Source organism: Thalassophryne amazonica, chromosome 18 (genome assembly GCF_902500255.1).
Source record: "Thalassophryne amazonica chromosome 18, fThaAma1.1, whole genome shotgun sequence".
Taxonomy (NCBI): Eukaryota; Metazoa; Chordata; class Actinopteri; order Batrachoidiformes; family Batrachoididae; genus Thalassophryne; species Thalassophryne amazonica.
Genome location: NC_047120.1, coordinates 43,632,585 through 43,656,794, shown reverse-complemented (window position 1 = coordinate 43,656,794; position 24,210 = coordinate 43,632,585). Strand labels below are relative to the sequence as shown.

General features: G+C 42.3%; 2 protein-coding genes across 6 annotated transcripts in view; both read left to right on the top strand.

Moving 5' to 3' along the window:
• The window catches only part of slc16a5a (solute carrier family 16 member 5a), a 30,754-nt gene extending 19,228 nt beyond the window's left edge, over positions 1–11,526 (top strand). The window contains exons 4-5 of one of the 3 annotated variants that reach the window (XM_034194326.1): positions 620–1,444; positions 10,894–11,526. In XM_034194326.1, coding sequence (XP_034050217.1) covers positions 620–1,444; positions 10,894–11,168 — 1,100 coding nt within the window. In that variant the 3' untranslated portion in view covers positions 11,169–11,526. Of the gene's footprint in view, positions 1–619; positions 1,461–10,893 lie in introns of all 3 variants that reach the window. The other 2 variants (XM_034194325.1, XM_034194327.1) reach the window with 2 other exon arrangements.
• A 4,252-nt stretch (positions 11,527–15,778) lies between these two features.
• tap2t (transporter associated with antigen processing, subunit type t, teleost specific) overlaps positions 15,779–24,210 on the top strand; it is a 33,661-nt gene continuing 25,229 nt past the window's right edge. The window contains exons 1-2 of one of the 3 annotated variants that reach the window (XM_034193777.1): positions 15,779–15,885; positions 21,919–22,455. In XM_034193777.1, coding sequence (XP_034049668.1) covers positions 21,954–22,455 — 502 coding nt within the window. In that variant the 5' untranslated portion in view covers positions 15,779–15,885; positions 21,919–21,953. Of the gene's footprint in view, positions 15,886–21,079; positions 22,456–24,210 lie in introns of those variants that run through there. The other 2 variants (XM_034193779.1, XM_034193778.1) reach the window with 2 other exon arrangements.

The window sequence follows — 24,210 nt, the reverse complement described above, 5'->3', positions numbered from 1 at the left end:
TGCTAACTTGATGTGGGTTAAATTTGTCTAATAGCTGGAAATGCACAGAGGGCGATCTACAAATATAGTGTGACTTGCACAACTTTGCTGTTGCCAAAGCTCATGTAAATACACAAGCAAAGCCTCCTGATGACATTAAAACGTAAATATTGTTTATGATTGATTGATAGGCACTTATTTAACATCTACAAATTGTACATAAGAAAATATGTTAATAATTAAACTGCAAATTATAAAGAACAAGGGTGGGTCTGAGGGTATTTTAGCATTCAGTTATTTTTAACCCCCCCCCCCCCCATAGGCCATTTTGGCAGTCATCTTGGAAAATGGCTAAAATCTTGAAGTTAAGTGGCCAATTGACCAGATATGCTGAGTAATATGAGAATGCCATGCAGAATTTGGTGTCTGTACCAACAAATGCATAATTTTTTTTTCAATTCTCTGCTCCACTAAAGGGAGCAGTGTAGTTGAGTGTTGGGTTTTTCCAACAGTTTTACAAAGATGATTGAGATGTTTTGAGAGCAGGGTGTGAAAGACTAGTCTGAGCAGTAACATGCAATATGGGCTTTCATCATTAAACATGCAAACTGTGCCATTCTGTTACTTGTTGTTCTTGCAGGTCTGGGTTTCTGCTTCAGCTTCCAGCCAGCTGTAGCAATCCTTGGGCACTACTTTAACCGACGACGCCCATTTGCCAATGCCATGTCCTCTACTGGCACAGCCCTGGGTCTGTGTATACTACCATTCCTGGGTGACTACCTCCACAGAGAATTGGGCTGGAGGGGGAGCTTCTTGGTTTTGGGTGCTGTCCTGTTAAACTGCTGTGTGTGCGGAGCAGTGATGAGACCCCTTGGTGCACCGAAGCATCATGGCCATCTGCTGAAGAACTACACCCTCCCTCAGCAGGAGGGGGTCATGGAGAGGATGAGAACAATATGTGGTTGCCTGGTGGGTACCCTGACCAAGCACATGGCCTTTGATCAGTTCTGCAGTAACTCTCGTTATCGTGTGTATGCCATAGGCATCACCTGGATGATGCTCGGGTTTGTGGTGCCTCTGATTTTTTTGGTGCCGTACGCCACAGCAAATGACATGGATCCAAGCCAGGCTGCATTTCTCCTCTCCATCCTGGGTATCGTCAACATTGTAGTGCGGCCACCTATTGGTGTAATCTTCAACATGCCCTGGTTCAAAGGCAGGCACGTTTATGTATTTGCTTCTGCCTTGTTGATCAATGGACTCAGTAATAGTATTTGCTGCATTGGGCCCACCTTCTCTGTACTGCTGACTTATGTGTTGGTCTATGGGCTGTCCATGAGCGTGGTGGGTTCTCTGATGTTCACCGTCCTCATGGATGTAGTGGAGATGAGTAACTTTCCTTCAGCTCTGGGTCTGCTTGCTGTCATGGAGAGTGTTACACTGCTCATTGGGCCTCCGCTGGCAGGTAATGTACACACATGGTGAGTAGAATAATTGAGGACACAGTTGCACCATAATTTTAGCTATGAATTTTTATACATATACGAGGTCTATTAGAAAAGAAACCGACCTTTTTATTTTTTGTTTTGCTGTGGCGCCGTGCGATGAGCGGCTGCGTGCTGACGCGCAAATCTGTCCGCACGTCTTTCATTACAAAATCTCCTTTAACAATGGAAGGTCCGGATAAACTGCTGATCCCGACCTCTTCCGAAACTTCTCTGCTCTCACGAGGTCCTGGGTCAACAGAGGCTTAAATTTGGAAGTTTTCAGCTCGAAACAGGCTGACGACGGTGGCTCGGGGCACGGCGCGCCGTCTGGTGCCGTGGGCTGTCCTTAAAGCGATATTAACACTCCTTAATCTCTCACCAGCCATTAAACTTTTCACCGAAAACCGTCTGAATTTCTCGAATGGTGTCCACTTGCATGTGCCTTACAGTTTCTGAAAAAATTTTGATCAAGCAAAGCGCCAGTCTCAGGAAGTTCTCAAAGGAATTCCGACGGGAGGGGTGGACCAGTGCTCACTCAGCCTGCCCATAGGCGAATGACGCAACCGACAGGCGTGAAAAAACTCACGCATGTGCACGAGGGTTCAAGTTTGTCTGATGTAATCGCACGTGATTCAAATCCATATAGTTTTTGAAAAAAATAAAAAGGTCAGTTTCTTTTCTAATAGACCTTGTATATAATATGAAGCTTGTGGTGCCAGTCACACTTTACCACTAAATTACATGATGAAAGTGTGTCCAATCCTTTGACTGGTAGTGCATGTCAATGTGTTATTTGTGGAAAATGGCAACAATCTGTTTTAAACATGAGGTGGCACCATTCATCCTCCTAATGTAAAAGAATTCCAAAGACAAAGCCAGTTGGTTTTGTACATGTACACTGATTAAAATAATTAGGGGAATACTGTTCCTCTAATTATCTTGAGGTGTGTGTAAAAACACTATGGACGACAGTGTCCATGTCTCTTACTACATGACGTTCCTGGTAAAATCGCTTATGACCTTTGCATATTGACCAGGGCAGCTGATTGTTTGTTTACTTTTGCCCGTTAACTACTGGGTTTAACCAAGGCTTTGAAATGACTGCACCCCCTGAGCGGCTGTACCGTAGATAAATATTGCAACATAAATTCCACTGTTGGTACTTGGGACACAGTGGGTTTCACTGGGGGGAAAATGGTCTGGTTTCATCTAAAGTGCAAGTTTTCTGAATGATTAAGTGCATTTACTATGAAAAGTAGAGAACTTGTGGCTTTAGGAGTGTCTGCAGCGTGTGTGTGTGCACGCACACACACTACTCCCATGTATTTTATGAGTCTGATCATACGAGGTCTATTAGATAAGAAACCGACTTTTTTTTTTTAACTATATGGATTTGAATGACGTGCGATTACACCAATCACCCAGGACGTCGTGAGAGAACAGAAGGTTCAGAAGAGGCCGGCATGAGGACTTTATGCGGACATTCCACTGTTTAAGGATATTTTTTAATGAAAGACGTGCGCGCAAATTCGCTGAGTTGTTTCCGTGACAACTTGGCAAATCTGTGTGCGCCGCGACAGGAAAAACACCTCTGTGTTGAAAACCGTTCGTAAAATTCAGGCAGCTTTTGATGGCTTTCAACAAGTAACTGAGAAATTGTTTAACAGCTTGGGCATGTTCCAACTTGCCAGTTAAGGTTTCCAACGGAGGTGTTTTTCCTGTCGCGACCCCCCGCGGTCGGGTACGGCCCGACATGTGACTCTGCCCGCACGTTCTTTCATTACAAAATGTCCGTTAACAATGGAATGTCCGAATAAACTCCTCATGCCGACTTCTTCTGAAAGTTCTCTGTTCTGACTACTTCCTGGGTCAACAGAGCCTGAAATGTGGAAGTTTTCAACTTGAAACAGCGAGACGCTGCCGCCTCGAAGCGCAGATCGCCGTCAGGCGCCGTGGGCCGTCCTTACGGCGACACTACCAGACCAAAATCTCTCATCAGCCGTTAAAATTTTTACCGAAAACCAGCTGAAATTATCGAATGGTGTCCACTCAGTTGTGCCTTACAGGTTTGAGAAAATTTTGATCAAACAAAGCAGCAGTCTCTGAGCCATTCCTAAACAATGAAATGACGAGAGGGTGGACCACTCCTCACTCAAAGACTGCCCACAGGCGAATGACGTAACCGACAGGCGTGAAAAAACTCTCGCATGCCCACGAGGGTTCAAGCATGTGTGATGTGATCACACGTGATTCAAATCCATATGGTTTTTGAAAAAAATAATAAGGTCGGATACTTTTCTAATAGACCTCGTATGTTAACATGGATCTAAGAACAAAATGTTCAGACAAAATAAGTTTCTGTAAATTTGACAGTTTCACAATGAAACTCTCTGTTGTAAACTGCTGTAGTGCACTGAGTGTTAAGTTGCTTTTGGCAGCAGCTGATCGTGGGAAAGGGCACACAGGCTCTCCTGTTTCACTGCTAAATCCTCCTCAGATAGCAGGTGTGCTGTTTATTTGACGGACTGTATCCCTGCCAACTGACACAGCCATCATGTTAAATCAAAACTGGTCAGCACAGGCTTTCAGAGAAAGTGAAATGGGCGTGCTGCACTCACTGGTTTCATAACAGAACATACCAGTCATATTGAGGAAAAGGTTAAGGTTAAGAGTTGGCATACTAAACACAACTTTTTTTATTATGGTCAAACTGTTATATTTTCAATTATTTATTTTCACTACCTAACGCTCTTGGCATCTTTTTTCACACAAAGTTAAACAATGTTGATTAAGGTGACTGAGTGAGAGGGAGGGAGAGGTTGTTTACTTGTTTTGTTTTTTTTTTTTTTTACGATCTGTGCAAACTTGTTGATGGCAAACGGAAATATGTCAGCCTTGTTCATTGTATTCTTCTCAAAAGCACCACGTTCAGTACGAGCAAAGTTTTAACTGACTTTATATCACGCAAACAAACTGTTTAAAGAAAACTTGAACGGGGCGGAGGCAGTGATGGACACAACACGAGCCATTTTCAGCTCTGTCTTGTTTCATAACGTACGCGGTGTATTTGACAAGTTTACCAATTAACTTTAAATACAACCCCAATTCCAATGAAGTTGGGACGTGTAAAATGTAAATAAAAACAGTACAATGATTTGCAAATCCTCTTCAACTTGTATTCAATTGAATACACCACAAAGACAAGATATTTAATGTTCAAACTGATAAACTTTGTTTTTGTGCAAATATTTGCTCATTTTGAAATGGATGCCTGCAACACGTTTCAAAGAAGCTGGGATAGTGGTATGTTTATGGCTGTGTTACATCACCTTCTAACAATACTCAATAAGCGTTTGGGAACTGAGGACACTAATTGTTGAAGCTTTGTAGGTAGAATTTTCCCCTTCTTGCTTGATGTACGACTTCAGTTGTTCAGCAGTCCGGGGTCTCCATTGTCGTATTTTGCGCTTCATAATGTGCTACACATTTTCAATGGGCAGCAGGTCTGGACTGCAGGAAGGCCAGTCTAGTATCTGCACTCTTTTACTACGAAGTCACGCTGTTGTAACATGTGCAGAATGTGACTTTTCATTGTCTTGCTGAAGTAAGCAGGGATGTCCCTGAAAGACATTGCTTGGATGGCAGCATGTGTTGCTCCAAAACCTGGATGTACCTTTCAGCATTGATGGTGCCATCACAGATGTGCAAGTTCCCCATGCCGTGGGCGCTAACACGCCCCCATACCATCACACTGAACTTGAACTTTGCGCTGGTACCGATCTGGATGGTGTTTTTTTCTTTTTTTCCGAAGGACACGACGTCCATGATTTAGAAAAAACAATTGGAATTGAACAATTGAAACAATTGTTTCCAAAAACAAGAAGGTGTATTAGAGTACCATGGGAGGTGCTGCGAGAGTATGGAGTAAGGGGTCCCTTCTCAGGGCCATCCAGTCTTTGTACTCAAAATGTGAGCTGTGTTCAGGTCCTTGGCAGTAAGTCAGACTCTTTTCCAATGGGGGTTGGCCTCTGCCAGGCCTATGCCTTGTCACCAATCCCTGTTTGTGATATTCATGGACAGGATATTGAGGTGTAGTTGGTGGGGGAGGGCCTCATCACTGCTTTTTTGCAGATGTGTTCCTATTGGCTTCATCAGCCTTTGACCTCCAACACTCACTGGATCGGTTTGCAGCTGAGTGTGAAGCGGCTGGGATGAGGATCAGTACCTGTAAATCTGAGGCCATGTTTCTCAGCAGGAAACCGATGGATTGCCTACTCTGGGTAGGGAATGAGGTCATGCCCCTAGTGAAGGCGTTCAAGTACGTGCTACTGTACTCTTGTGACAAAACGGAAGCTGAGCCAAAAGGCGAAGCTCTCAATCTACCGGTCAATTGGATCATGACCGAAAGAACTAGATCGTGGGTGCAAGTGGCTGAAATGGGCTTCCTCAGAAGGGTGGCTGGTGTCTCCCTTAGGGAGAGGGTGAGGAGCTCGGTCATTTGTGAAGAGCTCTGAGTAGAGCTGCTGCTCCTTCGCTTTGAAATGAGCCAGCTGAGGTGGCTCAGGCATCTGATGATAAGGATGCCCCCCTGGGCGCCTCCCCAGGGAGGTAATTAGGCACATCCAGCTGGGAGGAGACCCTGGTGAAGACCAGACCAGTGGGGAGAGTCTCTCCACTGGCCTGGGTCCCCTAAGTTTTCATAATTTCCTTGTCAATTACTTTATAATGTAGTCGGTGAGATCATATGCAGGGGTGCACGTAACTAGTACTCATTGTGCTTGTGTGTGCTAAACAGCATTGATGCAGAGCAGAGGGAAACACTTTTCCTACAATCTGCCATTGCTTTCCTCTTATGAAGCACTTTCCTTGTGTTTTCTGCTGCACATCATTTATTTTTAGCATGCACAAGCACCAAGAGTACCAGTTATGTGCATGCCTAATCATATGGATGGATTTATTTGGTAAAATTCATACCTGTACAAATAAAGCTGAGGATAACGCATTAAAATATAAGTACTTACTTCCAGTGTGGTCCTCACTCATCTTAAACCGCTTACTCCAATCAAGGGTCACGGGCTGGAGCTGATCCCAGCAATCATAGGGCATGAGGCAGGGTGCACCCTGGCCCAGTCGGTCACAGGGCCACATATAGACAAACAAACACATTTACCCCTGCATGCACACCTACGGACAATTTTTAAAGTTTTAAATCCACCTAAACTGCATGTCTGTGAAATGTGGGAGGAAGCCGGAAGATCCAGAGGGAGAACATGCAAACTCCACAAAGAAAGGATGCAGGTGGGAATCAATCTCATGACCTTCTTGCTGTGAGGCAACCACCAAGCCACCGCGCTACCCCCAGTGTGATCCTCTGTAACATTAAAAGAAAAACATACGTGCACAAGTAAGTCCCTTCAGCTGCTCCCTTGTTTTGCACTCAGGGTCGCCACAGCAGATCCGAGGTGGATCTGCGTGTTGATTTGGTACAGGGTTTTTTATTTTTTTTTACGCCAGATGCCCTTGCTGATGAAACTTCACATTACATGGAGAAGTGTGGCAGGGATGGGGTTTTAACTGGCAACCTTCCACACAAAGTACACTAACCACTTGGCTACCACCCCTGTAAACATGTAAAAATAGTGATATTTAGGTTAAAATTAGTTAAACACAAAAGAATTCAATCCTATGTGGATGCACAAAGTTTATATATCATAAAAGCTAGTAATATACACATTATATCAAAAAAGCAGGATAGTGGAAAGTGGGATATGTTATGACGTAAGTCGCCATAGAGACTTATTCTGTGGAGCTATGCTGCTCCAGACCAGGCTAAGTTCCAGGATCTATTTAATCTTCCCACATCTCAAGCAGCAGTCACCACAAATGGAAACCAATAGTTATTCCACTCCCCACCAGACATTATTACATTCAACTAGACCCACTGTCATTATTGAAACTTATGATCTTTAAGTTCACTCATTTTAGATAAATCATGATTAAGTCATGTTATCATTAGATAATTTACAGTTTCCCATAGATCACATAAAAAAAAAGTATTGATATACCTTTATTGAATAAGGATAAATCAAAGCAAGTAAACAATCAGCTCCATTTAAAACTGAAATTAAATTTTTGTTTGCGTACCAAATGATGACTTCTCACCCTTGTGGACTGAATAGTATTTCCACGAGCTTGACGTGACGCCTAATGTAATCCAGAGAGATAGTCTCTTCATCATCGCAACCATATGCTGCTGCACTGGTGCATTCACCCCATCACATGTAATGGGATTCATATTGAAGCTAGTAGACGAGACATGCTGGGCCTACAGTATGCCCTGAGTACTCACTGGATCAGCATCTTCTGTTTGTGTTGATGGCACCAACAGTGTGACTGTGCTGCCAGAAACCTCAAGACAAACCAAAGTCAGTCCAAATGGATTTGAAATGAACATGGTTATGTCCCATTTGTAGAGATGTACTAGGGGAGCTACGACCACTACCTTTGCACCCCTCCAGGACTAAACCAATCCAACTTTTTTAGGTTCATTAGAGACACAATCAGGATGTTCCCCAAAATAAAAACTGGCCTCAAGCCAGTTAGCCAAGATGGCCACCAAAATGGGGTTTTTCACTAAAACAACTTTAAATAACATATAAACAACTTAAATATCACAGATTCAATGGGAAGACCATTGCAGGTCACAGCAAACTCCTATGTGCCTAAACTAAATTCATTCATGGGTTTAAGATTCAAAATGGTGTCCAAAATGGCCGCCAATAGACCCTCATCATTAAAATACATAGTAGGAAGTTGTTTATATGTTAAAATGTTTTAGTGGGGGGGGGGGGGGGGGGACTATTTTGGTGGCCATCTTGGATAACTGGCTTGAGGCCAGTTTTTATTTTTGGGAATATCCTGATTGTGTTTTGGGGTCATCTAAGGAAGTGATTCTCAACCGGGGTGCTGCGGCACCCTAGGGTGCCGTGATCGATCGTCAGGGGTGCTGTGGGTAGTTTTCATATTCGCGATTACCAATTATTTTATCCACAAAGCATATAAAATGACTCAGAATCTGACGTCAAACGTGCTGCAGCCTCGCTCTCGTCTTAAGGCGGGACAATAACAAGGAGGCTGACGGCCGACAAACAGTGCCGTCTTCTTCAAAAGCCGTCTAAAATGCGGAGCTGTCGGTGTGTGTGTCTGTGCCTGTGTGCGCGCGGAGTTAACAGGCTGCAGACTGCGAGGGAGGGGGTGGGTGAGGGAGATTCCTGAATGCAGGCACGACACGTTCAGTGCGCAGCGAGCGCGGAGCAGAGAGAGGATTTTAACCCGAGTGAACGTTAACAAAACGGAAACGTGAAGCTGCCTTTACTTCTCTCTGAACTTTCTCTAAAGGTGTGATTCTGCCGTTACCATCCTGTTCACACCATGTGCGCGTCGTATGCTGAATTTATGAGATCATGAGATGAAATAAACGGTCAAATATCTTTAAAAACATATTTAAAAAATGAGAATATATGAATGAACTGAGCCACAAAAAAAACAATGTTCAGACGCACAGATCACAAAAAGCAGGTGAGAACTCTGAACTTTAACAGCTGTTATTTTCCAAAGGTTTTTATTTGTTCAGTCTTGAGCTTAATGCAGTGTTTAAGCACAAAACGTGACTGAGGAGAAACAATTTCAGAAATGCAACAGAAACAACCACAAATCAGAAAGTTGGGACTGTATGTAAAATGAAGATAAAAACAAAAATGTTGCACCATTCCCAGTTTCTCCAGTCACAGAAGCCAAACGTTCTTCCAGAGTTGTGTAATTATTCTACAATAGTAGAATATAAAGAAGGGGAAACGAAGAAAAAAAAAAATAGACAATATATTCGGCAATCGAAGATTATTTGTCTGACAGTCGTCTCCAGAAATTCCTAATCGTGAGCCCTACTTGAGATCAGAGCGCAAAATGCTTGAGGATTTTCGAAATGCAGTGTTTTCTGTATCGATTTTCTATTGCGATAATTGGGTTTTGTGCAAAACCAGAGGTAATAGCATTATAATATTATTTTGGTTGGTGGTGTGCCGCAGGATTTTGTAAATATAAAAAGGGTGCCGCGGCTCAAAAGGTTGAAAATCACTGATCTAAGGAACCTAAAAAAGTTGGTTTGGTTTAGTCCTGGCGGGGGGGTGCAAAGGTAGTAGTCGTAGCTCCCCTAGTAATGGATGAATGTACTTTAATATGGTGGCATCTTGAGAGAACCATATATTTCTGTTCCCCTTGGGATCCCCTCCAACATATGCCTGCCTATGTTTTGTGTCAAGGCTGTGTCCTCTGCTGGGGTGAAGTCAGCTTTTGGTGACCCACCACCCATACCTTGCTTGTGGGTTTTCTTTTTGATTGCTACAACAGTACAGACCATGTCTGAGCAGGCACCTTCTGGGTACAATGTATGTTTGTCCATTTTAGTCAGGGCACTTATTCTGCGGGATATTCTTGTATTTAATCTCTGCTTGCTGCCATGTATGTTTTGGCCCAATCAGTTAAGTGCATGAGCTCATCTATTTATCAGAGTTATGCGGTCTGGAGTTACATTTACACAATTTCACTTATTTCAACTGATTCATATTCACAGTACAACTACCTTTTCTGAGATGTTAATTAACTATTTGGATTGTAATTGTTAGTGTTTCAGCAGAGCAGTGAGCATGAATTTGTGCACTGCTTATGCATTCAGGTGGTCTGCAGTACTTTGCCATACTTGATGTCACTGTTTGAGCTGTGGTAGTGTCGCCTTTTTTTTTTTTTTCTTTTTTTTTTTGATTTGGTCCCTTTACCTCCTGGCATACCTCCATGAGGATTCCTGCCTCAGATGGTGAAAAGTACACCTTTCTAGTTGCCATGGTGAATCTGTGATTGATGGCGGGTTCTGTTTGAGGAAGCCGCGTGTGCACAGTGATCCAGGATTGGTTTTACCTGCCTTGATGCATCCGTGTCTTCTCATCCTGACTTGGTCTTTTTGCAACCAATTAAGCCTGAACGCTCTTGTTTTGGATTTGTTGAACTCAGATTAGTCACTTATCCTGGATGTCTAAATCCTACTTTTGTGTAATGGGCCCCTGTTCTGCAATTTACTATTTAACCTTGATTAAATAAAGTCCCTTTGCTCCCCCACTCATGGTTACCACAAGAATTAACGCTTGTCTGACACAGTTTGACTGATTAAGGTAGACTATTCCACAAGCCTATTCTGTATAAATAAACTTTTTCCTAAAGCCTTAACTCTTGCAAACTAAATTGATGCCACTTATTGTAGAATTGGTGACTAATTAAATGCCTTATTACAATTTTGGTGATGATTGTGGTCCTCCATGGTTCCCAGAATGAAGGTCTAGTGACCTAACGATGTCTTTTTTTTTTCTTCTTCTTCTAGGAATCCTAATTGACAGAACGGGTCAGTACTCGCCCCTCTTCTTTGCCTGCAGTGGTGTTGTTTCCTCCTGTTCTGTGTTTCTCATGGTGTCCTTTTACTGGCTGGATAAAAGGGACAGGAATGCATCACAGCAGGGTCAGCAATCCACACTGCCAGGCCCAGCAAGCCCTGCACCAAATGCAGCAGGTGGTTGTGATTACAGCAGTGTTCCTATAGATGGAGACAAACAAAGCATAAAAGGGCAAAATGTAGATCACTCTCCAGCTTGTGCGTAACGCACGCTCCTGTCCAGTCCGACGTGCAGATAATTCCTTGTTTGTTAAAGCTTTGTTGGTGTATCAGATGTTGCAGAGTTTTCTTTGACCACATGTGGGATATTATCATGTCCATAACCTGCATCAGTCTGGTGCGCCAAGAGACTGAAGACAAATATTTAATCATCTTTACTCATGAAGGTGGGAGACTTGAGCCTGCATACCAAAATGAACAGAGGTGCACTAAAAAGTAAACTGATTTGTACAGTTTATTGAAATATGCTGCTTGTGTATCTAACAAAAAGTCATTTCTGTTCTGTAGACGCACACACAATCTTCAACCGTTTATCCAAGATTGGGGGGGGGGGGGGGGTTAAAGCCTATCCCACCAGCTATAGGTAGTGTGCCTTAATTGAGAGTGGTGACATGACGAGTTTTAAAAAAAAAAAGTCACGTAACTCCTGGTGCTAAAATGGCATTCGCTGTTGATCTGTCTGCATGTATAGCCTTTTTTTTTTTTTTTTTTTTTTTTTTTTTTTTATTTGCTGAAAATGATGGGCTTCTGTGCATTTGGAGGCAAAATACACAGCAAGGGCTTCAAAATGTACAGATTCCTTTCAGATCCGAACAGAAGAAACACTTATTCAATTAAGGCACTCTAGTTATAGGGCATGAGGCAGGGTACACCCTTGCACAGTCGCACGCACCACTACAGACAATAGCCCCCAGAGAGAACCCACACAAACATGGGGGAACATGCAAACTGTTTTGTAGTTACTCGTGATATTAAGTTCAGCTTCTTGATTACGTACCCAACACTGCTCACTGCCTTGGGACACATCCCCACGCATTAGACTCTCACAGTTATCAGGCAAAGATGTTAAAGATTTTATGGCGTTAATTTAAATGTAATCCTATTGCGATACGCTGAGTATATGAAGTACTACTGACAGGAGTGGGTTAAATGAGGTCATTGAAGGTGTATTTGAGACTATTAGATGCCATGATTTGTATGAAATCAAATGTTTTGAATGTCTTTTCATCAGATCAGTGCCTTTTTTTTTTTTTTAACAGACCTTGTAATTGTGTAGGATAATCATTGATCACATTGAGCCTTTTTAGGGACACCAAACAAACTCAAGGAACCAATTTCATTATCTGTCAAATTTTTTTTTAAGTGCTAGCAGCAGGAGTTCCTTGAGATTTAAAAGACTTCTATCATGGGGTTGTCTGCTGATAAATGAATATCTTGTCAGCATGGCATTGTGTTTTATATGTGATGTGACTTAAAGTACGAGGTCTGTCAATAAAGTAATGGTCCTTTTTATTTTTTTCAAAAACTATATGGATTTCATTCATATGTTTTTACGTCAGACATGCTTGAACCCTCGTGCGCATGCGTGAGTTTTTCCACGCCTGTCGGTTACGTCATTCGCCTGTGAGCACGCCTTGGGAAGGAGTGGTCCCGCCCCCTCGTCGGATTTTCATTGTCTGGAAATGGCGGAATGATTTGGACTTTTTTTCCATCAGAAGTTTTTCAGAAGCTGTTAGAGACTGGCACCTGGAAACCATTCGAAAAATTTATCTGGCTTTCGTTGAAAATTTTACGGGCTTCACAGAGAATAAGGACTTACTACAGCTTTAAGGACCCCTAAAAGGACACTCGCCGCGCTCTGAGCTGCGACGACGCGGCACAAGCCACCGGACCGTTTCTAAACAGATGGCTCTGTGGATACGAGACCTTCGTGTGCTCTTTCTCTGGTTATCACAAGAGCTGGACATCAGCCATTTTCTGGCAGATTTCACTTTTAACAAGAGATTTTGTCATGGAAAGCCACGTGGAGGCGTCGCGCGTAAAGACCGATTCCCTTTGGAAGAAAGACAAAGGAACACCTCCGTTTCGGCGTGTCAGAGGACAATTTTGGACATGTCCAGCGCTCCACAATTTCTCTGATACTTACTGGACTGGTAAGCATTGAAAGCCGAGATAGGCATGTCCAAACCTGTCCTCTGACCCGCCGAAACGGAGGTGTTCCTTTGTCTCGCTTCCAAAGGGAATCGGTCTTTATGCGCGAAGCCTCCGAGCGGCTTTCCATGACACAATCTCTTGTTAAAAGTGAAATCTGCCGGAAAATGGCTGATGTCCAGCTCTTGTGATAACCAGAGAAAGAGCACACGACGGTCTCGTATCCACAGAGCCATCAGTTTAGAAATGATCCGGTGGCTTGTGCCGTGTCGTTGCAGCTCGGAGCGCGGTGCGCCGACCGTCCTTAAAGCTGTAGTAACAGTCCTTATTCTCTGTGAAGCCTGTAAAATTGTCACCGAAAGCCAGATAAATTTTTCGAATGGTTTCCAGGTGCCAGTCTCTAACAGCTTCTGAAAAAATTCTGATGGAAAAAAAGTCCAAATCATTCCGCCATTTCCAGACAATGAAAATCCGACGAGGGGGCAGGACCACTCCTTCCCAAGGCGTGCTCCCAGGCGAATGACGTAACTGACAGGTGTGGAAAAACTCACACATGCGCACGAGGGTTCAAGCATGTCTGACGTAAAAACATATGAATGAAATCCATATAGTTTTTGAAAAAAATAAAAAGGACCGTTACTTATTGACAGACCTCGTACATACATTTCAGGTATAAACAGTTATGTAGGAAACAATTAATTGCTGTAACCAGAGACTTCTCTACAATAGGCTTTATTCTTTTTATGACTCTAATTTTTAAGCCTGTCATGCATTGATCCAAATGGTTTCTATGATTATTTAAATAAAATGTCTCAAAGCCTAGTGGTATTTTTGTTTTGTTGTTCTTCTTATTCAGCATCTCTTTCTGTCCCCTCCCACTCAGTGTCTTCACCACCACCAGCTTCAGGTGTGTTAGACAAATAAATAACTCAGTCACTTAGTGATGGTCAAAGAAAACAGACTTGAGCGTTATTTCCCTTAAATGACAGTCTTATGGGATTTTACAGAATTGACTTTTCTGGAAGCCTTTCCCAAATAAATTCATGTAAACTCACCTATGGGATGCTGGGTGCACAGGGTGCCATTTCCATGGTATTCAGCGTACTTCTGGCAGGGGAAGGTGCACACGCCGAAATGAGAGGAAGCTGTGTTCTCAAGACAGGTTTAATCACACAGGACTGATTAGCTCACCATTTAAGATTTAATATGAGTGAAGCTCGCTTTATGGTAGACAAAGGCACAAACTGGAAATGGCACAAAAAAAATATGCCCAGTGGGGGGGAAGCCGTAAACCGGACAACATTGTTGTAAAAAGCCACAAACAGATGGTAGACGAAGCCGCAAACAGGAAATGACATGGTGAGATGCTGAAGAGCTTCGCTCATTCATGTCTGTGACATATACATATTAAACATGTTGACGGAACCTGCACATGTGGTGACGATCAGACTGTGGAGCGTGTTCTTGTACAGTGTCCAAAGTACCAACAACATCAATCAATCAATTTTTTTAATATAGCGCCAAATCACAACAAACAGTTGCCCCAAGGCGCTTTATATTGTAAGGCAAGGCCATACAATAATTATGTAAAACCCCAACAGTCAAAACGACCCCCTGTGAGCAAGCACTTGGCTACAGTGGGAAGGAAAAACTCCCTTTTAACAGGAAGAAACCTCCAGCAGAACCAGGCTCAGGGAGGGGCAGTCTTCTGCTGGGACTGGTTGGGGCTGAGGGAGAGAACCAGGAAAGAGACATGCTGTGGAGGGGAGCAGAGATCGATCACTAGTGATTAAATGCAGAGTGGTGCATACAGAGCAAAAAGAGAAACAGTGCATCATGGGAACCCCCCAGCAGTCTACGTCTATAGCAGCATAACTAAGGGATGGTTCAGGGTCACCTGATCCAGCCCTAACTATAAGCTTTAGCAAAAAGGAAAGTTTTAAGCCTAATCTTAAAAGTAGAGAGGGTGTCTGTCTCACTGATCTGAATTGGGAGCTGGTTCCACAGGAGAGGAGCCTGAAAGCTGAAGGCTCTGCCTCCCATTCTACTCTTACAAACCCTAGGAACTACAAGTAAGCCTGCAGTCTGAGAGCGAAGCGCTCTATTGGGGTGATATGGTACTACGAGGTCCCTAAGATAAGATGGGACCTGATTATTCAAAACCTTATAAGTAAGAAGAAGAATTTTAAATTCTATTCTAGAATTAACAGGAAGCCAATGAAGAGAGGCCAATATGGGTGAGATATGCTCTCTCCTTCTAGTCCCCGTCAGTACTCTAGCTGCAGCATTTTGAATTAACTGAAGGCTTTTTAGGGAACTTTTAGGACAACCTGATAATAATGAATTACAATAGTCCAGCCTAGAGGAAATAAATGCATGAATTAGACAACTACTGTCCATTCAGCTGCAGGGGAGACACGTAGATGTCAGTTTAGAGCCTACTTATGCTATAGTCTGGTAGGATCTGCTCCAATTACTTTTATGAATATCTGAAGACTACAGGATTTCTGCACAGGGTATAAATCTACCCGTTTGTTTGTTTTGTTTTGTTTCCCCCCAGTAATTTTATTTTGGGGATGTTGGCCTCCTAACCAACATTACAGTCCAGGTGGTGGCAGTAATGCTCCATATATGTTGGTTGCCAACCGCCATTGAAGAAGAAGAAGAAGAAGAAGCAGCAGCAGAAGAAGAAGTCGTCCGAGTGGACTTTCTGTTTCCACAGTGACTGATAGCTCCGCGTTATTTGAATACTGGATCGACAATTTCGGAGAGGTGAATATCTTTTTTTTATTTAGGTTTTGCATGAGACTTTCGGTCACCGCTGTAATTTGTAAAGTGGGCCGCCCTTTGGCGTTAGCTCCACTAGCCTCCGAATAAATGTACTTTCACTTTCGATTGACAACAGTTCAAGTTGTCAGTGGACGTTTTCATGTTTCACGAGAGCAGCGGTCTAACTTTTTTTTTAATGCAGTGAATGCAATACACTTCCGAATGAAATCAAAAGCAAACTTTCGAACGAAACAAACATGTTAACCTGCGCTGTTTCTTACGTTACAGTATGCTATGGTTTAAGATTTGTAACGTTATTTACGTTAGCTTACAAGTCAACAAGTAACCAGCTTGCATACAGGTTGTGGAAAAGAATGTCAAGAATTTCATTTTTCACAATTTTCAGATGGCTAATATTGCTTACCAAACATTTATACCTGTCTGACACTGAGGTAAAACAAAGTCCTGTCTTTATTTACAAAGAAAGAGGCCTGTTGTTGTTTGCTCCCCCAATCATTCAAGCGGTCTCTTGAAGACTGTGTTCTACAAAGGTCTGGCCCTCCAAAACCGCAAAAACAGCCAACTAGGTAACTACCGGTAACTCATGCATGCTTAAGTCGTGATTCGGCTTTTCTCACTGTTGAGTTGTGGACCCCGAAAAATTAGACTACTTAGAAAAGTTAATTTTTATTTGACCGTTTTTGGAAGAAATCGTCAGTGCGGATGATTCTGCACGATGATGTATTCTTCGTCCTCTGGCTGCTGGAAGTCAGTGATGAGGGCAGGCGATTTTGTGCGGAAGATTCCTGCCGATCTGAAGTTTTTGGCTGTGACTCTTTAGATCCTTACTGCTTCAGATTGGGCCGGAATTTATACACTTGCCTGTCACATGTGGTGGGCTTGTGTATAAATTCTGTCCCAATCTGAACCAACAGTAAGGATCTAAAGAGTCGCATCCAAAAACTTGGAATCGTCAAAAATCTTAGGCACTGATGAAGCCCTCATCGCTGATGTGCAGCAGCCAGAGAAGTAAAAAAAATTCCGAACCCAATCATAGTCCAGAATCGTCTGCACTGATAAAGCCCTCATCGCTGACTTCCAGCAGCGAGAGGAGGAAAAAACAAGATCCCAAATCCACTCCAGATAAAGCAATCATCACCATCGAGAAAGGATTTGCACTTCAAATGGTCAAAACTATTATAATATGGCAAGGTAAGCTGATTTCAAGGTTTTTTTTTTTTGTTTTTTTTTGGTCAACTTCATTAACTCTCTGATTCAGATAAGTCGCTGTCATATTTTGTGGACCCCTGCTCACACGAGTTAACGGGGCTCACCTGTAGTCTGAAATGAGACTTGTGGCCCATGAAGCAGTTTGTGATTGTGTCATTAGTTTATCCCGGCTCTACCCCAGTCAATGAGCACCATTGACCGCTGCAGGTAGTAGTAAGCTGTGTTAGTGGGCCTAACGTTTTTCAATTTCAATTTATTTTTATTTATATAGCACCAAATCACAACAGAGTTGCCTCAAGGTGCTTCACACAAGTAAGGTCTAATCTTACTAATCCCCAGAGCAGTAGTGGAAATGAAAAACTCCCTCTGAGGAAGAAACCTCAAGCAGACCAGACTCAAAGAGGTGACCCTCTGCCTGGGCCATGCTACAGACATAAATTACAGAACAATTCACAAAACGAATATACAGGAAATGCTGTTGATGCACAGGACAGGAGGGTCTCCAGCACAAATACCACACCCATCTCTGGATGGAGCTGCACCTTAAACAGAGAGATAAAACAGAATTAGGCATCAGAAAGACAAGAAATACAGTATAATTTGCCACCATTAAACAACAGGAAATACTAAGGTGATTGGTGGCCACCAGCCCTAAGCTTCACTAAAAGACCCAGAATTTAGGTAAAGTTGAGGCCGTGGCACGCTCCATTTTCTAATAAAATTAAGAGTAAAAAGTGTAGAACTATACTATGCCAGTATGCTAGCCATACACTAGCCTATAGATGGCAATCATTAGATATTTATACTTACAAACTACTTATTTATAATTGTACATATGAATCACAAAGATTTTTGGGACATTTTTGGGCCTTGAAGGGCACACCTGTTTTCAGAGGACAGAAGGCTGCGTTTGTCAGCCACATTCTCAGGAGCCTTCAAAATGGGACTGCCTAGTTTCCTCTGTGACTTGCACTTGCCGAATGCAGCCTTTGAAGGATGAGGCCCTTGAATAAGAGCACAGCCAGAGTGTTCTGACCTTTCAAGTCTCTCAATAACAGATTCTGGTTTGTTGAGCACCAAACTTGATCATATCTAATAGAATGGCTTCATAGATGACTGAATTAATAATAACACTATGTAACACAATTTTTGTTCCTGGCTTCTAAGTGTTATATTTCAACTGCTTATGTCTAAAGTCTATGGAAAAATGACTACATTCAGCACAAACTTTGATTTTATTTTTTTTAACATTCTAGAAAGTTCTAAAAGTTTCTTGAAATTTCTAGATAATTGTGGAAACTTCTAGAAAATTCTGGACAGTTCTAGCAGTTAAATAATATTCTAGAAGACTACTCAGTAGTAGTGAAAGCGAATCGAGAATATTCTTAAAAAGACAAATTTCAAAATATCATTGTCCTGATCACAGAAGCAAAGTTTCTGTGGAATAACAGCTATTTTCTATTTATTTAAGGCATAACATGTTAGGAAAATACACTGTGTACCCAGGAACAAAACAAAAATAAAAAATTTGTTACATAGTGTAATTAATAAAATGAACCATTTCAGGTAGAATTTTTGCTTCAACCACAGTAGTTTTTCCATATACAGACTGATAACTGTGGGACTTGAGGGATGAGTAACATGAAACCTCAAACGTGTAATTGTTAAAGGTAAGTATTAGGGGTGTAATGGATCACAAAAATCATTTTGGATAAGATCACAGTTTTTGGTCACAAATCAGATCAGCAAAAAAAAAAAAAAAAAAAAACGCTAGTAAATGTTTTCTATTTTTAAAGCATGTAAACAAAAAGTGTAACCTATGACTCTGAATGAAAATGAAGATCTCCGGTGTTTATTTTTAAAGAAATCACCTATGGTAATTGTTATTGCTTCTGCCAACAAAGTTGGGAGGAGGTTATTTATTCGCCCTTGTTTGTTTATTTGTTTGTTTGTGAACAGCCCACACTTTTTCATATATCATGAAATTTTTACTGAAGTTCATATCCTGATGGGTAAGAAGGGATTCATTTTTCAAGGTCAAAGTCAGGAAAAATCTTGGAAAACAAATCCCTATCTTTAACATTAACAGATTTTCAAAAATTCATAACTGTCAAAGATTTATTTAATATTTGTTTCATATATTTTAATTTCTTTCATATTTGGGTGTTGTGGCCCCTTCACACATAACACAAAGTTGGGCGAAAGAAGCAGGAACCGGCTGGGGAAAAAAAAGTGAAAACAAATGAATTGGGGAACCGCGAAAAATTCCACCTGGTCGGGAGTGGAACATGGTCGGACAGGCGTGAATGATACCATGGTGACCATTTCATACACGCTTGTACACACGCACGAACACAGTGCGGTCATGAGGACAGTGTGATACCATATTGTGCTCCCACAGCAGCGGCGCAATTAGATGCTGGACATGCAACACAAATATGGAAGCCCAAAATAATGCGGGAGCACAGATTCTTAACATTATAGGAACAATGAATGTACTGTTTAAATGTAACACAGTCATGTTACTGGTCATGAATCTGTCTGTAAAAAAAAAGAAAAAAAAAGAAAACACTGCAGTTTCTAATATTTAATTTCTGTTATAAAGAGCGGACAAAACAAGTTCTGTACATGACCCACGGTCATGGAAGTAAACAAGCTAATGGACTGACATGAATGACGCCGTGAGCTCATATCATGTCCACATCAGCCGGCACCATGTGTCGAGGTGTTCAGCAATCAGCGCGCTGAAGGACACCGCGTCATGTGGCCCATAACTCACGTGGTGGACGTGACATTCGGTTTGCCAGTTGAGTGTTCACATGATCAGACGGAGCCTTTCACATGGGGCAGCCTGGCTGGTGATGTGCGTGCTGATGTGCTGCCCGCATTGCGAGGGCAATATGTGTTTTATTATATTTCCACGTGATGACAGCATGACCATGCACACGCCTCACGGTCGATGGTTGTGATGTGATATCCTTCATGGCACGATATGTGCTCTCCAGCTGTGACTTGCGAGTCCACAGATCTCAACAGCTGCTGCTCGCAACGACTCGCCCACCTCTGCCGACCAACTCAGCTCAAAGAAAAGTCTATTATGGGGCTATTTGCACAGCCAGCTTGAATGTGGTGACCTGCACTCTACTCTCGTGCCGACTGTGCAAATAGCCCCACCTTTTCTACGTGCCCCACGAGTGGTGTTGGATGTTCCTTGGGTGGCACCTGGACTTTAGCCAACTCCGACCAAGAGTGGGTCAAATGACCATTTAACCGGGGTTCGCCGACATCTGGCCACTAAGGCTGACTTGATCGCACCATTTAGCCTCGGTTCGACATGGCTGATGATTTTGTTCAGCTCCTCGGCTGCAGCATGATATGACCTGCTTTTGACACGTCGTGCGAATGCTGCGAACACGATCAGATGGCATTACGACCTCATCTTGCCCACCATTTGAATGGGTTTCCGAGCCGAGCAGCACGCATGCGAGTGCATGCGCTGTGCCTGAATGGTTGTGGCGATTGCTGTAAGAGGCGTTCAAGGTGGCTCTGATTTTTCACGTGTGGCATATGATTCCTCCTTTGTGCACCAGTCGGCTTCATTCATGTTATGTGTGAAGGGGACCTTATGTAGGATGTATCCTTTAAAGACTGATAGTTTGACACGGCTCTGATCCAGATTACAGATTTTGTGGCCATTTAAATTTAACATTGAAAACCCCATTTAATATATATTTTACATTATATCTTAATTAAAGTGGCCCAATCACTCTCACATTTGAAAGTGAGGTGCAGACAGGCACTCGGTATCTCCTGGCAATGTTTGATTCTGATCTGAACCAGAGTGTGGATTTTGTGGACATTTTAATTTAATAGTGAAAAGCCCATTTGATGTACTTTCTGCATTATGTTTCAATCAAAAGTGCCCCAATCACTCATTTTTCTGTTATGGATTTACATACACCACCGAAATTGGGTGGAGGTTCCAGTTTTATGCTTGTTTGTCTGTCTTACAATTATCAGTCAGAAACTAAGTGCCAAGAAGCAATGACAAATTCTGCATAGCACAGATAAACATTGTTCTGTGAAAATTACCTGAAACCAAAAATGTTGGAAAAAAACATGACAGCACCACAAAAAAACTGATTGAAGTGCATGAACTAAATGCACACTCCTGACATTTGATCACATCTGATTTACTTATGAAAACCCACTTCAACCAGGACTTTGACCTTGAAAATCTTTTCCGAAGTAAAAATTTGTGGAATTGGAAACTAATATTGGCGCAGTGCTCTAGTATTAAATTGCAATACGAAACATACTAGTTAATAAAAGATGGCGTTTGTCAAAATCATGTAAAAAAGGTATAAAACAAAGCAGACCCGAATTTAAAACTTCAGATTCTTTTTGAAAGAGCTGATGATGTCTGAATTGTCTGGTGAGAGGGTAATAGTGGTGTTAATAATAGCTTTATTTATATAGGACTTTCAGGAAATGGCCCTCTTGAACACGGGCAGTTAATCGAAAGCAGAGGATATCTGATTAACATGCTCCCTTTGTGTAAATGCGCATATACTTTATTCCCCTCTCAGACTTTGATGACAGTAAATTTGCATTTCATAGTATTAAGTAAACTTTGAAATTAGTCTGCAGTCCATATGTGTGCCAAAGTGTGAGGGCAGCCTGTGCGGATCACTGATGAACTGTGGTCCCTTACACCCCAAGTAAATGTATTTTGATTTTGCTAAATGTGACTTCTTTTAACACCTGAGACTGAAATACTGTGCTAATATGTATTTGCTGTGCTAGGATCATATTCAGCCTTTTACAGTTGCCAAAGCAAAATGAGGGAGGCAGCAGTCTCCGGATTGTTCATCCTTATTTTTGACACCTACTTGTGTTTGATACTGTGGGCCGTACTAGTCCTGCTCCAGTGCTCCAGCTGCGGTGGACTGGCTGGTGTTTGGGCTTTTGGATTGCTGAAGTGGCCCATTCTGCAGTTTTTCACATTTTATTTGACTGATGGACAAGCTCCAGCTCCACTACACAGGCTGGTAGTGCTGCTCTGCCTCCTCTCTCCTGTGTATGAAAGTGGACGGATGATCATGGCCTATCCCCCGGAGCCTTATCCTGGAACATCTCCTGACCTCACCATGTTGGTCTTGGGTTTGATCTCTTCATCAATTGCCTGTGTGCTGTGGGAAAGTTACTTTTCCAGTCGAGCAATTGCAAAGCACCAGCAGAAACCGGATGCCTGGCGGATACTCATGAGGATACTGATGTACTTCACACCAGATATTTTTTACTTGATTGCAGCTTTCATTTTTCTTCTGTTATCTGTCTTATGTAAGTCTGACCAGTACCTGTACACTTCAGAACTGTGCAACTGCATGATACGAGGTCTGTCCATAAAGTAACAGACCTTTTTATTTTTTTCAAAAACTATATAGATTTGAATCGTGTGCTTGCATCAGCCAAGCTTGAACCTTCGTGCGCATGCGTGAGTTTTTTCACGCCTGTCGGTTGCGTCATTCGCCTGTGGGCAGGCTTTGAGTGAGCACTGGTCCAGCCCCCTCATCGGATTTTCATTGTCAGGGAAATGGCTGAGCGACTGCCGCTTTGCTCCATGAAAATTTTTTCAGAAACTGTGTGAGACAGCCAGGTGGAAACCATTCGCAAAATTCAGATGGCTTTTGATGAAGATTCTATCGGCGTCACACAGATTAAGGACCATTACAACCGGATTAAAGACAGCCCACACCGGCGGAGTGTGTGCAGTGCTCCAAGCGGCCATTGACAGGCTGAAACGACAAGATCATTTCCAAAGTGAAGGCTGTGTTGATCTGGCACGTCGTGTGACTACCAGAGAAATTGCAGAAAATGTGGACATCAGCACCTTTGCGGCACATTCCACTGTTACAGGAGAGTTTGTAATGAAAGACGTGCGGAGGAATTTACGTGTCGGGACGGAGCTGCTCATGGTGCACAACAAACACCTCCGTGTTGGAAACCATTCGGAAGATTCAGACAGCTTTTGGTGGCTTTTCAGTCGAGTGAGTATCCGAGAAATTGTGTAACAGCTGGGCATGCCACAACATGTCCTGTGAGACTTCCAACATGGAGGTGTTTGTTGTGCGCCATGAGTGGCTCCGTCCCGACGCACGAATTCCTCCGCACGTCTTTCATTACAAAATCTCCTGTAACAGTGGAATGTGCCGCCGATAGAATCTTCACTGAAAGCCATCTGAATTTTGCGAATGGTTTCCACCTGGCTGTCTCACACAGTTTCTGGAAAAATTTGATTCAGCGCTGCTCCAATCGCTCAGCCATTTCCCTGGCAATGAAAATCCAACGAGGGGGCTGGACCAGTGCTCACTCAAAGCCTGCCCACAGGCGAATGACGCAACTGAAAAACTGAACTGAAAAACTCACGCATGCGCACGAAGGTTCAAGCTTGGCTGATGCAAAGGCACATGATTCAAATCCATATAGTTTTTTTAAAAAAATAAAAAGGTCCCTTACTTTTTGGACAGACCTCATACATCAGGTTCATAAATAACTGGACAGTGAAACTTTTTGTAATTTTGCCTTTGTAATTTATTTGATTCAATTATGTATGGCTTTTGAGAAGTGAGGGACTGTGTACAAAAATGGCTAAAATTTCTAAATGGTTAGTGATTTTATTTATTTAACCACTGTTCAAATATTTATTACCTGATTGTACAGAAACCCTTAAAAGTGAAATGATTTGTTTCTGCTGAGTGAAAATTTTCAGTCCATTCTTATTTGTGACCTATAAAGTTATAGGTCACATCCAAATCTTTTTAACTTAAGTCAAAATGGTGATAACTGTAAAAAAGGAATGAAACATTTCACTTTGAAGTGCAACTCCAAATCAGGAAAAGATAGAACGATGTGGAAAATGCAAATAACAAAACCCGCAGACACTATGAATACAAGATGGTTTGTTTTGTGTCATTGATTGTTTCATTTGTTAATATACATCCATTCATGTGTTGTATGCCTGAAACACATTCCAAAAAAAAAAAAAAAATGGTATGTGAAAGCATTTACAAATTTGTAATGTTAACATTCTTTCTT